Source organism: Hemitrygon akajei, chromosome 9 (assembly GCF_048418815.1).
Source record: "Hemitrygon akajei chromosome 9, sHemAka1.3, whole genome shotgun sequence".
NCBI lineage: Eukaryota > Metazoa > Chordata > Chondrichthyes > Myliobatiformes > Dasyatidae > Hemitrygon > Hemitrygon akajei.
Genome location: NC_133132.1, coordinates 76,679,079 through 76,696,546, shown reverse-complemented (window position 1 = coordinate 76,696,546; position 17,468 = coordinate 76,679,079). Strand labels below are relative to the sequence as shown.

The window sequence follows — 17,468 nt, the reverse complement described above, 5'->3', positions numbered from 1 at the left end:
TTAGGGTAAAAAACTTTAGTGGCCACGGTAGCATAATGGTTAGCATACACTATACAGCATCAGAGACCCACACTTAATCCTTCTGCTGTTTGTCAGGAGTTTGCACCTTCTCCTGTGACTGCATGGGTTTCCTCCAGGTGCTCCAGTTTGCCCCCTCATTCCAAAGACACAGAAGCTAGTACGTTATTTGGTCACATAGGTGTAAATGGGCAGCACAAGCTTATTAGAATGTCACTTATTTAAACAGAATGGAGTGAAATCGAAGCATTCTCAGTCTATAATTGGTATTTTTAATTTTTTGGGACAACAGAATTCCACTTGGGTCAAGTTAAACTGAAACTGCAGAGATACATAAGGTTTCGTAATCATTATCATTACTGCAGCTATGAAAACGAGTGGCGTATTTTGTGTTTGAATTTCCAGTTTTGCAGTGGGTCAGATTTAGACCTTTAGACCTTGAAAATTATGCAGCTGCAAACTCTGAGCTATATTAACCCACAAGGCGACAAGCCAGACATCTGCAGACATGCATATCTGTTGAGGTTCTTCAGAGAGGAAGTTCACTTTAATATTCAAGCTATATATAAAAGGATTACAAATCAGCAGGGATTTTAAAAAGTTAGAATTTTAATGCTCAAGTTCTGGGATCGGATGGATTAACAGCTGTTCCATTGCTGACATTTATTGCTACATCTTTGTTCTAGGCTTATCTAGTACTGAGACAGTATTATACTGTATGTACATAGTTGGTTCCAGGTTCTAAGTGTTAAGCTTTCATTGTTTTAATAAGCAATCAGGTGTCAGCTTGCAGTTTGCAATTCACAGCAGCATGCGCTTAAGTTAGCCCTGTGCTTGAAATGAACCTGGCAAGATTGTGGACTGACTCACAATTGCTGCCACCATTGTCAGAAACTGCCCAGATACATAACCTTGATATTTTCAGAACCCTTTAATTCTTTAAAATTTTCTTTGTAGTTACTTTCCTCCATAGATGCTGCCTGACCTATTGAATTCCTCGAGCGCTTTTTATATTTCTCCAGGCTTCAGAACCTGCATCCTCTGTCTTTAATTATTGTTGGTACTTGCTTTGGTAAGGTTTTAGGTAATTGTGGAAATTAAATACCCAGTGTTAATGTACTTACAGCTGGCACTTCTGTTAATTGGCTTGTTCCATTTTTATGGATGTTTTGAGTCTGCTGTCCTCCAGTGTTCTTCCATATCCTACGGGACTCGAGTTTTCAGGCAGTTTCCAGTTCATAATACTATGTAACATTAGGAAAAATAGAAGTGAATTAAGAATACATTAGAGCATTTATTTATAGAAATAACATCCAACTGTTCACAAAGTCATGCTTTATTTATTGAAGTGTTGTTTCCAATTTTACTCACCTTCACTGAAAGTAATGACAATTTAACAGCTTATACTATCAGGATTATTGGCAGCAGCAGTTTCCATCTAGTATTCTCATGTATCTTTCATGTTAACATCAGACCAAAATAGATTTTGTTGTCTTCTGTTTTGTTGTCTGATTTAAAAGGGTTACAAAACACTTCTTGGATGAAGTCCATTAACATTTTATGATTGGAACATCTGCTCCAGAGAAAGTCGGCGCTTAGCTCTGTCCAATACTGCTAAAAGTTGCAGAATCTTTGAATTGGAGCAACGCACACAAAATGCTGGAGAAACTCCGCAGGTCAGGCAGCATCGATGGAAGAGAATAAACAGTCAACGTTTCAGGCCCAGATCCTTAATCAGGACTGAAAGGAAGAGGAATGATGCCAGAGTAAGAGGGTGGGGGGAGAGGAAGGAGTACAAGCTAGAAGGTGGTAGGTGAGCGACAGACACAAAATGCTGGATGCTGGAGGAACTCAGCAGGCCAGGTAACATCTAGGAAAAGAGTATAGATAGATAGATAGATAGATAGATACTTTATTCATCCCCATGGGGAAATTCAACTTTTTTTCCAATGTCCCATACACTTGTTGTAGCAAAACTAATTACATACAATACTTAACTCAGTAAAGAATATGATATGCATCTAAATCACTATCTCAAAAAGCATTAATAATAGCTTTTAAAAAGTTCTTAAGTCCTGGCGGTAGAATTGTAAAGCCTAATGGCATTAGGGAGTATTGACCTCTTCATCCTGTCTGAGGAGCATTGCATCGATAGTAACCTGTCGCTGAAACTGCTTCTCTGTCTCTGGATGGTGCTATGTAGAGGATGTTCAGAGTTATCCATAATTGACCGTAGCCTACTCAGCGCCCTTCGCTCAGCTACCGATGTTAAACTCTCCAGTACTTTGCCCACGACAGAGCCCGCCTTCCTTACCAGCTTATTAAGACGTGAGGCGTCCCTCTTCTTAATGCTTCCTCCCCAACACGCCACCACAAAGAAGAGGGCGCTCTCCACAACTGACCTATAGAACATCTTCAGCATCTCACTACAGACATTGAATGACGCCAACCTTCTTAGGAAGTACAGTCGACTCTGTGCCTTCCTGCACAAGGCATCTGTGTTGGCAGTCCAGTCTAGCTTCTCGTCTAACTGTACTCCCAGATACTTGTAGGTCTTAACCTGCTCCACACATTCTCCATTAATGATCACTGGCTCCATATGAGGCCTAGATCTCCTAAAGTCCACCACCATCTCCTTGGTCTTGGTGATATTGAGACGCAGGTAGTTTGAGTTGCACCATATCACAAAGTCCTGTATCAGTTTCCTATACTCCTCCTCCTGTCCATTCCTGACACACCCCACTATGGCCGTGTCATCAGCGAACTTCTGCACATGGCAGGACTCCGAGTTATATTGGAAGTCTGATGTGTACAGGGTGAACAGGACCGGAGAGAGTACGGTTCCCTGCGGCGCTCCTGTGCTGCTGACCACCGTGGGCCCAAAACATTGACTGAACTCTTTTCCTAGATGCTGCCTGGCCTGCTGAGTTCTTTCAGCATTTTGTGCATGTTGCTCGGATTTCCAGCATCTGCAGATTTTCTCTTGTAAGTGATGGGTGAAGCCAGGTTTGGGGGGGAGCAGAGGTAGGGGGGGTGAACTATGAAGCTGGGAGATAGTAAGTGGAAAAGACAAAGGGCTGGAGAAGAATGAATCTGCTAGGCGAGTGGATAATGGGAGAAAGGGAAGGAGGAGGGGCACCAGAGGGAAGTAATAGGCAAGGGAGGAGAGGAGGTAAGAGGCCAGAGTGGGGGAAATGAAGAAGGGGAAAAAATTAGCAGAAGTTGGATAAATTGATGTTCATGCCATTAGGCTGGAGGCTGCCTAGATGGAATATGAAATGTTGCTCCTGCAACCTGAAAGTAACCTCAGGTTACCTCATGGCAGAAGAGGAGGCCGTGGATCCACATGTCACAATGGGAATTGAAATGGTTCGTTACTGGGAAATTCCACTTATTGGGTATGGAAATAAGGTGCTCGACAAAGTGGTCTCCCAATTTACGTCGGGTCTCATCAATATAGAGGAGGCTGCATTGGGAGCATTGGATACGATAGACGACAGATTTACAGGTGAAGTGTTGCCTCACCTGGAAAGACTGATTGGGGCCCCAAAGGAAGAGGTGAATGGGCAGGTATACCACTACTGCTGCTTATGGGATAACTGCCAGAGGGAGTTTAAGTTGGGAGGGATGAATGAACAAGAGAGTCACAGAGGGAGGAGTGATCCCTGCAGAGAGTGGGGGGATGGGGGGGTAATTTATTTTAGTGATACAGTAGGCCCTTCTGGTTCTTTGAGCCACGCCAGTCCAGCAACTCCACAACCCCTATTTAACCCTAATCTAAATCAGACAATTTACAATGACCAAGCCTGCCTGGAACATCTTTTGGACTGTGAGAGGACCCAGAGGAAACCCACACATCCTATGGGGATGGCATACAGAAGCTCCTTACAGAACGGCGCCAGAATCGAACTCCAAACGCCCTGAGCTGTAATAGCGTTGCCCTAACCACTACGCTACCTAGTGTAATGGTGAAGATGTGTCTGCTGGTAGGATCTCATTGAAGATGGTAGGAGTTGCAGAGAATATGTTGAATGCTCATGGGGTGGTAGGTGAGGATGAGGAACTCTGTCCCTGTTAAGGCAGTGGGAAGATCGGGTGAGCATGGATATCTGGGAAAAGGAGAAGATGCAGGTGAGGGCAGCATCAATGGAGGAGAAAGGGAGACCCTGTCCTTTGAAGAAGGAGGACAACTCTGAGGTCTTGGAAAGGAAAGCCTCATCTTGGGAACAGATGCGACAGGTGAAGGAACTGGGAAAAGGGAATGAGATTTTACAGGAGATGGGGTGGGAAGAGGTTTGGTCAAGATAGCCTTGGGAATTGGTGGGTTTATAAAAGATATCAGTAGACAGACTGTGCCCAGTGATGGAGGCATATTGAGAAAGGGGAGGGAGGTGTCAGAAATGGGCAGAGTGAAATTAATGGCAGAGTGGCAGTTGAACGCAAAGTTGATGAAATTGACAAACTCAGCATGGGTGCATGGAGCAATGCAGTTGTCAATGTAGTGCAGAAAGAGATTCTTTTTGACTAATGTAGATTACAGTTAATTTTGTGCATCAGATATTATTTGCCTGCACATCAAAACAAATTTGATGTTCCAATTAGCAGCTCCTTTCCGTATTAGCTGATCTAATTTGGCAATAATGATGGCACTATAATTTGTCCTGCAGGTTGGAGGGGGCAGTGGAATTTCTACCCCCATTTGCTATACAGTGATGTGTATAGGATATGCACGTTTGGATGTTGAGTGAGAAGAAACTCCGTGTTCTGGGGCTGTTCACATGAAGAATGGCATCTTCACTTATGTAGACAAATGTCCCATGGAATTGACTGCTTTGTGCAGGAGGAATGCTGATGAGAAGTTTAGTGGTGAAGACTGTCTTCCCCACTATCAGATTTTGTGTACAGTTGGATGTTACTCCTATAAATACTCCTATACTTTTTAAATTCACTTTTGTTTTTCAAATGTTACATAGTATTATAAAGAGAGGCACGGAGGGAGCAATCAATTATTATCCAGTGAATCTGACATGATTAAAGGGGATGTAGGAACCAGGGCCTTGGTGAGTCAGAAGGGAGCACAACAAACATTGCCTGGTGAGCTAGCTGTTGAATCACTGGGATTTCCAAGTAATTGAATTGTGGATTATCTGAGTTTACTGCATTGGCAATACAAAACACCTTTAAACTGCATTTTCACTTTCAGCAGCCTTGAACTGGATGTAGTTGTGACTGTTATTCCTCAAAAATCACTTCGGCAAATTAACTCCTATTATTCCTTGTGATTCTACAAATACTTAAGAAAGGTTGGATAACTGAGGGAGCTCCTGCAGATTGAGTTTAGTTTTAGTTGGGAACTGACATATCATCAGTGTTAGGAAAGTTATTGGAGAAAATTCTGAAGAACACGTACTGACCATTTGTCAACGGATCTAGGTTAGGAAACTCACTACGCAACTCTTAGTTAATCGAAGTTCACACTTTATTGTCTCTGCACGAACAACAACTATGTTGACCACAGGTCAATAACTTAGAGCATGAATTCTACTGTTCCCTCTGTACCAATACTCATTCTTACTACTTTTCTGATTTATAACACTGAAGCAGGGAATTTCTGTTGGCCAAATGATTGATCCTCCTTCTCGCAGCCTCTGCCAAGGGGCTTCTTCCTCACAATGGTGAATCTCCAGAGTTATTGCTATTTTGTATCTGAAAATCTCTGCTTTTATATTCATTCCTTGCCATTTCAAATGTTGCCTTTCAATGTTACTGGCTTTGGGTCATCTGACAGACCTGTAACACCTTATTGGCTCTGGTCTAAGCCAGCATCCATTTATTGCTCTTCTTCCACAAGTGACAACTGGCAACTTGTAATTTATGGCTCTTTGTTCTCTTGACCTCTGGTTCAAACCAGTAACCAGCTTGAATCACTCTGGGCAGACACTGCCTCCACCATTCACAAACCTGCTTGTTATATCTAACCAAAGAATACCTCACAAATAACTTCTTGTTTGGAGTTATTTACAATTTCTTATCTCTAGTTCAGCAGATTACCTGGAACATCATTGTGTCTACTTTAAAACCAAGAAACACCAGTTTACAAAATAAAGGGCATAGAGCAATTTCACAAAATGGCAGCCTCCATTCCTTCAACCTCATGGCAAGAACAAAGACAACTGGTTTGTCTGCTTCCACTGTCCTTGACCCATTCACGTTCAATATTTTTATCCATATTTTAATTCCTCCAAATCCAACTCAAGATACATGTTCTTTTGAAAAGACAGTGATTGATTAGGCATATCAGCATGGTTTTGTGAGGAGACAGTTCTGCCTTACCATTTCTTTTGAGGAGATGCGGATTGATGAAGAAAGTGTTTTTGATGTTGTCCATATGGACTTTAAGATAATTGACCAGCTGGTAAAATGGGCTGAAAAATGGCAGGCAGAATTAATGCAGACAAATGAGAGCAATTGAACTTTAGATAGACAAACTAGAGTAGGACATAAACAATGAACGGTAGGGAACTGAGAGGTGAGTTAGACAAGAGACATCTGAGAATGCCAATCCATAATTCCTTGAAAGTCGCATCACAGGTAGATAGGGTGGTAAAAGAGTTTATGGTGCAGTGTCGTAAAGGGAGTTTTTGGTACATTGGTCTTCATAAGTCAAGGTGTCAGGACTTTGAGCACAGAGTTGGGATGTTATGTTGAGGTTGTACAAGATGGTGAGGCCAAGTTGTTGCCTCCTACCTACAGGGAAAGATTTTAATAAACTTGAAGGGGTGCAAGAATTATAGTTCTCTGAGTTACAGGGAAAGGTTGAATAGATTAGGACTTTAGCAGCTTTGGAGAAAAAGGGGAGATTTGAATTTACAGTCTCTCCTTCCCTCCAGGTTGAGTGAGACTAGAATTAGAGGCTGTAGGTTTAGAGAGAAAGGTGAAATTTTCAAAGCAAATTTGAGGGAAAACCTTTTCATTTGGAGGGTGGTGTGAGTGTGGACCAAGTGACCATTTAAGGGAAGTTGGATGAAGGGGGTTTGGAGGGATTTGGTCCAAGTGCAGGTAAATGGGATTAGGCAGATTGCATAAACATGAATTAGATGGGCCAAGGTGTCTGTCTTCTGCTGTCGTACTCCCATGACTATATTTCAGTTTTGGTACTTTTCATTTATGTATATTCCTGTCCTCATTTATCATCCTGTGAAATGTAGTTATAATGTCCTTTTTCCCGGTCTGCTGCTTGAGAGAAGATGGTGTCAGGCATAGAAAATGAGACTTGCTGAGGATACATATCACTGGATCTTTGTGGGTAGTAGGATGGAGGTGAGTTAAGGGTCAACATTGAAGGTGTTAGCATCATCCCCAACTTCAAATCCTGAGTCAAAGGAATTTTATTTTCTTCTTTTGAATTCTGTGAGCCAGAAAGTCCTAAATTGGCCCTTTTGTTCAAGCTTACCAATGGATACAGAGGCCAGTTGAACTAGTCCCCCACAGTCCTCTTCTATTAGATTTCTTCTTCAACTCCTTATTGCTACCACTTACCCACTCCCAGCTTCTTTCTTTATTCCCCTCCTCCACCTACCCACTTTCCCCTTCACCTGGTCTCCACTATCACCTGCCAGCTTGTACTCCTTCCTCTTCCACCCCTCCTCCAATCACCTTCTGGTTTCTGTCCCCCTCCTTTTCAGTCCTGATGAAGGTTCTTGACCCAAAATGTCAACTGTTTATTCCTCTCTGATGTTGCCTGATCTACTGAGTTCCTCCAGCGTATTGCGTGTGTTGCTCAGGATTTTCACCATTTGTGTCATTGAATGATTCAAGGCTAATGGTTTTTTTTTACCACATAGCATTGAACGTAATGAGTGATGCAGTGCATCCTGAAGTAGAAAATTTGGACTGACTTCTTCAGAATAGTTTGATGCTGAAAAAGAATCATATGGGGAGAATATAATCAGTTTTCACCCCAATTGGTGAAAGTAACTGGAAATTCCCTATACCTTGAACTGTAGTTTGCGGGTTGCTTTCAAAGACCTAAAGCATCTTTATACTTTAAAATGATTTATCAGCTTTAAATTTTGCCCACGTTTGTTTTTGAAATGTGTGCTTCAGATTGCCGGATAACAATTACCTAGGATCCCACACGTTGCATATGCTACTCTAAGTGTCTTGCATCCTTGGTTAAATTTCACTTACTGTGATATAACTGGCTTTTATTATGTAAGACTGTTTCTCATCTTCCATTTAGTTACCAGGATGTGGCTACAAATCACTTCTTGTTGTGAAAGCTGAGATCAGATATGTTTGTGGTAAAGAGGCCAATTGCATGGGATTGTCTAATCCACTTATAAACTGTCTGAAAGCCTCTCTGTAAATTTCACTTCTTAACCTCAAGTTACCCTGTGATCCATAGACTCTGTTTCAATGCCTATTTACAGCTGTCTAATATGGCTCTCTTTTCAAATGCTTCCTCATCCAGGATTGTAATCACAGAAAAACACCATAAAAGATTATAAACCATTGATTAAAACTGAATATGACCACCTTGGTCATAATATACAGTGCCTATAAAAAGTATTCACCCCCCAGGAAGTTTTCATGTTTTATTGATTTTCAACATTGATTCACAGTGGATTTAATTTGGCTTTTTTTGACACTGATCAACTGAAAAAATACTTATGTCAAAGTGAAAACAGATCTCTAACAAAATGATCTAAATTAATTACAAATATCAAACACAAAATAATTGATTGCATAAGTATTTACCCCTTCAGGTCAGTATTTAATAGATGCACCTTTGGCAGCAATTACAGCCTTGAGTCTGTGGGTGCAAACTCTATAAGCTTTGCACATCTGGACACTGCAATTTTTCCCCATTCTTCTTTACAAAACTGTTCAAGCTCTGTCAGATTGCATGTGGATCATGAGTGAACAACTCTTTTCCAGTCCAGCCACAACTTCACAATTGGATTGAGGACTGGCCTTTGACTTTGGCCATGAGTTTTTTTTCAACAGTGGCTTTCTCTTTTCCACTCTCCCATAAAGCTGCAACTGGTAAAGCACCTGGGCAACAGTCATAAAGGCAGCCTCTCCCAGCTCAGCCTCTGAAGCTTGTAACTCCTCCAGAGTTGTCATAGGTCACTTGGTGGCCTCCCTCACTAGTTCCCTTCTTGCACGGTCATTAAAATTATGAAGACTGCCTGCTCTAGGCAGTTTTTAAGCTGTTCTATATTCTTTTCATTTCTTGATGATGGACTTAACTGTATTCCAAGGGATATTTAGTGACTTGGAAATTTTCTTGTAGCCATCTCCTGACTTGTGCTTTTCAATAACCTTTTCATGGAGTCGCTTGAAGTGTTCTTTTGCCAGGATACTGACTAACCAGCAATTGGACTTTACAGCTACAGGTGTAATTTTACTACAATCAATTGAAACACATGGTGATCTCCATTTAACTAATTATGTGACTTCTAAAACCAATTGGCTGCACTAGTGATGATTTAGTGTGTCATATTAAAGGGGGTGAATACTTATGCAATCAATTATTTTGTGTTTTATATAGATCACTTTGTAGAGATATGTTTGACACCGAAAAGTATTTTTCTGTTGATCAGTGTCCCAAAAAAAGCCAAATTAAATCCTCTGTGATTCAATGTTAGAAAACAATAAAACATGAGAACTTCCAAGGGGGTAGAGTACTTTTTATAGGCACTGTACGTGATGCATTTACTCATCAAGCTCACTGAAGAACCCTGTTCCATTGCTAAATAGGAATAATTTCTGTGTTATTTTTTGAGACTGTTTGTATTGTAAAATGTCATGAATTTCAGTATAATGAACAGTAATATCACCACGTAATAAAGTTCTGGATGCATTACTGCAGTAATAATTCGAGCACTTCAAATCTCTGATAGCACACAAAGACTGGAGTTTTCCCAATAGCATGAGTCAAAATGGTAGAATTGGTGTTGCAACAGGTCCAATACTGATAATAGATCATTCACCTGAACATTTAACTCATTAGGTGCAAATGCAGTCTGACTAGCTAAATACTTTTAATGTTTTGTTTCTTCAACATGCACACAATTTTGGATTTTGATTTTTTTAAAAATTTTTCCTCACCTTTCTGGCCTTAACAAAAACTTATGAATTGATTATTTCTCAACAAAATCTAAATTCCACTGTTCACTAGCATCGTCTTAAGTAGAAATTTTTAAAGAGGAATTGAATTTATATTCAAGACAAAAAATATTAAGTTGGTAAATGAATTTATTATTGTCATGTGTACCAAGTTAAGGTAAAAAACTTGTCTTTCAAACTGACTGTACAGATCATTTCATTACAACAGTGCATTGAGGTAAAACAATAACAGAATACTGAATAAGTACTACAGTACAGAGGAGGTGCAGTGTAGCTAGACAAAGTTCAAGGCCAATACAAAGTAGATTGTGAGGTCAAGACTTCATCTCTTCATAATAGGAGACCACTCAGTAGTCTAGTATAGAGTCTGTCCTTGAGCCTGGTGGTATGTGCTTTTCAGGCATTTGTGTCTTCTGCCCGATGGGAGGGAGAATAGAGAACGTCCGGTGTGCTGATTGTACTGGCTCCTTTATTGAGGCAGCAAGAAGTGTCGACAGTCCATGAAGGATGCAACAGAAAACACTTACTAATACAACATGCCATTATAATTATTATTAAATATTATTGCAGCAGTTGTTGCATCACACACAGTTTTCTATTGACTTTTTTCTAAGGATTGGCCTCTTCATTCTTGTTAATCTGTGTATACTTCGTATGCCAGCTTTCTCTAACATAAAGCTGAACGGCAGGGTGCAAAGTGTCTCCACCCCTTTATCTCTGCACATCTTTGCTCTGCTACCAGTTTTCATTCATTCATCATTCATTTATTTATTTGGAGATACAGCACGGAATAGGCCCTTCTAGGCTAACGAGCTGTGCCACCCAGTAACTCATCTACTTAACCTTAGCCTAATCACAGCATTACTTACAATGACCAATTAACCTACCAACTGGAATGTGGGACGAAGCCAGAGCACCCAGATGAAACCCATGCATTCATGGGGAGGAGCATACAGACTCCTTTTAGGTGGTGTCAGAATTGAACTGTGAACTCTGGTGTCCCAAGTTGTAAAAGTGTCCTGCTACCTGCCCACGATATCTGCTAGCATCTGTTTTCTCCATCCTGCTCCACGTGCACAAGTCAGAAATGAGCGGGAGAGAACAGGTGGTTCTCGGGGAACTAGCTAGTAAAAGGCATGCAAAATTTAGCAAATGATGTACTGCTGGTAATGTGTTAAGCTTTTCATTTTAGAGTTTCACAAGTTAAAATACCTGGGGGGTTTTTTGGTTAATTTTCTGAGAAAAATGTATGTTGAAGCTTTCGTTGAAAATAGCTTTGTGGCTGTGATATACCAAAATAACTGTGATATATTTGTACAGACCTCCTTTAACTTTAGTAGTATTATGTACTGCTATTTTAACTAGACATTTATTTCCAGGCATTTGCTACAGTGGTTTGTGCTGCAGAAGGGAAGGATCCAGACAAAATAAATAACGGACAGGTGGATGATATTCTACAGTATCCTTTTTGTGCATTTTCTTGCCAGTAAACCATGGCAGTAAAGGTAACCTTTTAAAAATATATCCTTTTACATGACATTTAATCATCTGGCATACTGCTTAAGAAACATTTCCTAGCAATTGGGTAATCCTGAAGATAGTTGCACTGCAAGAATTTACTATCATCACACTACCAAAGATACAGAAGTCATTATCCATCATATTTCAGGTGGTCCATAAATTAAGTAATGTCACTCCAGTGGCTTGTATTTGCCCGATGGAGTCCCTGTGCATGTGCAGATGTTCCAGCCTGTGCATTACAATTTCAGTTCTGTCTGCAAAGCAGTCAGATAGGTTTTCCTCACTTGAGATCCACTTGGAAAAAAGAAGCATTTAATCTTTGTTGGCCTAGTCTAGATTGGGCACTGATTGTAGCGTGATATGCTGGCCAAATGTACATCTCGTATACTTCATACCAATCCAGTGGGTGCAGCCCAGCCCTTGATCATCTGAATTAAAGTAAATGTGCATAAGTGGACTCAACTAATTGCATTATGCAGCATTAAGTGTTTTTGCAAGTGGATGATATAACCAGTGAGCACTGTCTTGACTACGTGGTATTAAACAGTGTGTTGCATAATGCATAATAGGAAGGATTAACTGTGAGTCTTTTGGAATTGTTTAGTGGTGAAGGAAGATCTCAGGAAAGTAGAATTAGTTTTAATTCCATTGATTACTCTTACTGACTTCCCATTTCCCTCAAAGTTTAGAATCAGTGAAAATAATTGAAGAATATTCCTGTCACCTTTACCTTTACTGGTAACTGAGATATGTTTGCTTGTTGCTTGAAAAGATCAATTACTCAATACTCCAGCATAGGACATCGATTTTTGACTGGGTTTGTGTTTGAAATGCTGTGTGCTTAAGAGATCTGGACTAAATTTACCAAGTTATTTAGGATCCAGAAAGGTGGATGAACTACTCAAATGTTGGGTATCCTTGGCAATATTTATAATGGAGAGGGTCAAGAAGCCCAGAAATTCATGAAAGAGAATAGGAATGCCCTGAAACATCTACATTACAAAAGAGAAGGTGCTGGCGCTCTTAGAGTGCCTAAAGATGGATAAATCCGTGATGCATGATGAAGTATATCCAGGACCGACGTGAGAAGGAAGAAGAGAAATTGCTGAAGCACTAACAGAGATTCTGCATCACTATATTAAATTAAAATTAAAGGAGGCGACCTTATCAAAGCAGGGGTGGTGAACCTATGGCACACATGCCCAAGATTGCCGTGAAAAAAAATTGTTGGCACGTGGCATGCAGTGCTGCCCCTTGATTCTATAAGCCCCACCCATAATAAAGATACAGTACATAATGATTATTTTTACAATCAAATGAAGCAGCAAATCATTTTTTAGAACTCTAGAGCAGTGAGATGTTTTCACAGGGAGCTACTCATGCCAGCTTGGCCCCAGCTATATGGTTACCAGAACATGTGATGTAGGATGATACGTTTTGAAATCCCAGTGTACTTGTCAGTATGTGAATAGTAAATGGTTGGGCCAATTGCCACTGGCTTCGCTCTGCTTGTATTTTTTCTGCTGATATTTGTGGGTGGACACTGAATATTTGGTGATAATAATAGTAAATGTGTGGTTTAGTGCTTCCAAGAATATTTATTTTCAATTGTATTTTTTAAATATTAATAATTTTTGAACAGGTTTACTGAAATGCTTCATTTATTTCAATCTGTCTGTTGTACTTCAAGTTTAAAAAACTGAATATACGTAGATGAGCAACAGGACTCATCTTTTATCCTTAAAAAAAATCCATTATTATTGTTATTAATTCATAAATGATAAATCTGCACAAAATTACCATTTCATGCAAGAGCCCTTTTTAGGAGATTGTTGCCAATTTGGGCACATGCACTTTTTTTAAAAAAAACTTCACCCCATTATATAAAATCAGGAGGGGCATAGAAACACTAAATAGTTGAGTCTTTTCCCACAGCGTAGAGAAGTCTAAAACTAGAAGGCATAGGTTTACAGAGAGAAGAAAGATTTAAAGGAGACTCGAGGGGCAAGTTTTTCCATGGAGTGGTAAATGAATGGACTGCCAAAGGCAATTGTAAAAGTGGGGGCAATTACAATGTGTAAAAGACATAAATACAAGTACATAGATAGGAAAGGTTTAGAAGACTAGAGGCAAAATGTAGGTTAATGGGATCAGCTTTAATAGACATCTCAGTTGGCATGGACTGGTTGGGCAAAATATGTCAGATAAACTGTTGTAAAATTTAAAGTGTTTTACATTATTTAAGGACTGTTTGTCATCTTCCATTTGGTTACCAGGATGTGGATATGAATCACTTCTTGTTATTGTGAAAACTGAAATCAGTTATGTACTGGAGTGTTTCTAATTGTGGTACAGAGGTTCATTTTCAGAGCATTGCCAGATCCACTTGTGTGCTCTCACTGCTCTCAGTTCTCTGCTTTGTAGGCCAAGCATACTTTCGTGTCTTATCATGTGATCATCAGACTGATTCATTGGCTATCTGCAGTCAGGGCCAATGTTCTTAGCCAGGGATTGTAATTACAGAAACCCAATGATGGATAATAAAATACAACAGAACATGGCATTTCAGTCACCATAGAACATCACATGATGCATTCATTCACGGTGCTAGCCCAAGCCTTGTTTATATTGCTGAATGAGAAATATTTGTCCATTAATTTATGGGAAGGACTCCATTATTTAAAAATGTGATTGTTAGGCTTCTAAATTCATGAATACTTGATTAATAAAGCAGCCAATAGTGCCTATAGTCTTTGGGTCACGTTGTAGTTATGTGAATAGACTGTTATAACATACAAGATCTATGGTGTTCTCCCACTAAAATAAGAAAAAAGTATTATTTCCAGTGGATCATTTCCTGAGATCCTTCGCTATTCCTACCTCTTATCTCCAAGAGACAGTACATTATTCTTCTGCCTCAAGGAAATCAGATTCAATTTTTTTTCAAATGGGAATTAAATTTAAAATTTCACAAAGCCATGAGAAAGGAGCTGGTAAGTGGGAGTAATTGGCCAGTCTCTTCAAAGTCACTGCAATTAGTCTGTGTCCTGTGAGATTCAATAAAGAATGTAACAAAAATGAAATATGGAAAGTATTTAGTTATAGGATGGCAATCTTAAGGTGATCTACAATTTATTGGATACCACCATAGTAACTTCTGAACCATGATTTCCTTGACTTATTTTCATTGCTCGTTTTATTCGGGCAGTTTCTGAGCTGGAATTCTTGGGCTTTATTAAGCCAACAAAACAGAAGACTGATCATGTAGCAAGGCTAACATGGGGTGGTTTCTGACTGTAGCTTTAAGTATTGAAAAGATTTCCTATTTTATTTAAAATATACCCATGCTAGACCTGGAGAATATGCTATGTTTGTACAAATTAATAAAATGATTATTTCAAATGTCGTTGGGCTTCAAAAGCAGTTTGTCTTCACATTAACAGGCAGCAAGGGCCAGGCATACATTGTTAGGTTTGTCAGACACCAACCCGCTGCAGAACTCTTTCTGCTTCCCTCTGAATTAATAGTACCAGGTAGCTAGGGAATTTTAGGCACCTATCGAAAATGCAATTACAGGTAAAAGCTACTGCTTTAAAATTAGCCGCAGCATGAGTTTTTTAATTGTGCAATTTATTCAGTGTGAATCCCAACCAAAGGTGCCTTGTGATGCAGTATATTTTCATAGACTATGCTTATCTTTGTATCTACTGAAAATGTGACTGTCATGAAATTGTCAACTATAATGCAGTACATAATAATAGAGGAAAAGTGTTAAGTGTGTGCCTTCAGGCTCTGTACCTTTTTCCTAGCAGTAGCAATGAGAAGGGGGCATGTCCTGGATACTACAGAGGCAATTCTCTGCAATTTACTTTGATACCGTACAGTAGTCCCCTCCCTCCCCCATCAACCCTATACCAGATGGTGATGCAGCCAGGTAGATAAATCTTACCATTATTCAGAACTGGTATGCTTCAGAAGCCCTGTGTAAAAGGTATAAGGAACATACCCTCTAATAAAACTATTCACCTCTATTCAAGGCCAAATTCTAATAATTTGCAAGTCATTACTCGAGTCAGAGCAGATGCAAATAATTTTTATTCTTGAAATGACTAGCAAACTGATCGCTAGACTTCATGCAAATCTATGCCTTTTTATGACTTTGCTGTAAAACAATCATTTAAAAACTGTCCTAAAACACGAGTCTAATACTCTTAGATAACGTTTCAAAATAAGGGAGTTTAAATAAAGAGCATTTTTAAATATTCACAGGTTGGTTCTGATGAAAAGGTCAAAACCAGAAACATTTCCCTCCGTCATCCATTTTATACCGCAACGTTAGTTTGTCTAATTAGTACTTTAAAGTAAACCAAGAAGTTCTGATCTGATGGCAAATTTTTTAATGGATGGGTGGGTATCTGATGATGCAACCTCAAAGCAATAGGGTAGATAATAGGCAGCTTCCTTAACTATTTAACAACTTCTAGACAACATTGTAGGAGATCCATTGTAGTACTGAAACATGAGTATTACGCAAATATATTTTGACATCAGAGCTAGAGAAATCCAAATTGCTGCTTAAATTTGCACCCCTGGTCGATGGGCCCAGCAGTCACTGGCAGATTACAACATCTAGCACAAAGCAATGATACTTTCAGCGAGTGCAGTATGGGGTGGGGGGGGGGGGGGGAGGGGAATGAAGAAGCATACTTTTCCATTACACTGTATAAATAAAATTAGGAAGATACAAATCAGTTAATACAGCTAAAATTGAGTAAAATCTAAGGAAAAACAATTCTTAAAACATGAAATTTAACTTAGTATAAAGAAACAAACCTGTTTAATATTCTTTCTCCCCACCCCTTTGCAAAAAATTACACTACAGAATATAAATAAGTCTTAGAAAATAAAAACTTTAATCAGATTACAAGCTGAGGCTCTATGACACTTGCCCACAGGATGATCAATTTAAATGGTGGTACTTGTGAAAAAAGGTTCAGATATTCTGTTGCCAATTTCCTTTACTAAGAAAGGCTTAAACATTGTGCCTATATTATCGTTGATCAGAGGAAATTTTTGCAAGGCTCCGAAGGTGGCAGGGTGAAGAACTAGCCTTTGCTGTTATCAGTATTGGAGCACATGGACAGGTTGGTTTCTTGCTTGATCAAAAAGGTTAACACAGTCCCTGCGTTTGAATTGGTGCCCTCGGAATCAGCATTGCTGGTTCCCAATGCTCTTGGAGCTGTTATTGATTTATGGATTGGACTGTAGCTCATATTGGCCTTTCAGCTTTTTTTCATTTTTTCACCCATTCTTCCTTGTTGCCAAATGGCAGGCTGAGCATTTGGGGTTTGATTTTCTTGTTTCTCCATGTGGGTGATCTGTTAGTTTTTGTTTGAAGAAGGGGGTTAGAGTTTGTAAGTTTATTTTTCTTTTCATTGGGGGGTTTGGAGAGAAGATGGTCTTTCTTTCAACTGCTTCTATGGCTTCCTGTATTTTATGGCTAGCTGATAAGTTGCATTCTGCATATACAGTTTGATAATAAAATGACCTTTATTAAATTTCAGTACAAAGATAATTAGTTTATTTCTTTTGGGAGGAATAGTTGAGTTTTAGCAGATGACAGTTCACAAGTTCATTTTGTATATGCAGCCACTACATCATTCAGCAATTTCGTTAAAGTCAAAATCCCCCTCCTTTGCCATTTGTTGAAGCTTTTGATCAAAAGTCCTATGGGAGAAAGCTTGAATTTTGGTGATATTTAGAATCAGATTTATCATAAAGTTTGATGTGAAATT

General features: G+C 39.4%; 1 protein-coding gene across 2 annotated transcripts in view; it reads left to right on the top strand.

Annotated features, from left to right (window-relative positions):
- The window catches only part of orc3 (origin recognition complex, subunit 3), a 71,005-nt gene extending 55,926 nt beyond the window's left edge, over positions 1 to 15,079 (top strand). For both annotated transcript variants that reach the window (XM_073056395.1, XM_073056396.1), the window contains exons 19-20: positions 11,532 to 11,611; positions 14,862 to 15,079. In XM_073056395.1, coding sequence (XP_072912496.1) covers positions 11,532 to 11,611; positions 14,862 to 14,967 — 186 coding nt within the window. In that variant the 3' untranslated portion in view covers positions 14,968 to 15,079. The remainder of the gene's footprint in view (positions 1 to 11,531; positions 11,612 to 14,861) is intronic.
- The last annotated feature ends 2,389 nt before the right edge of the window (positions 15,080 to 17,468 follow it).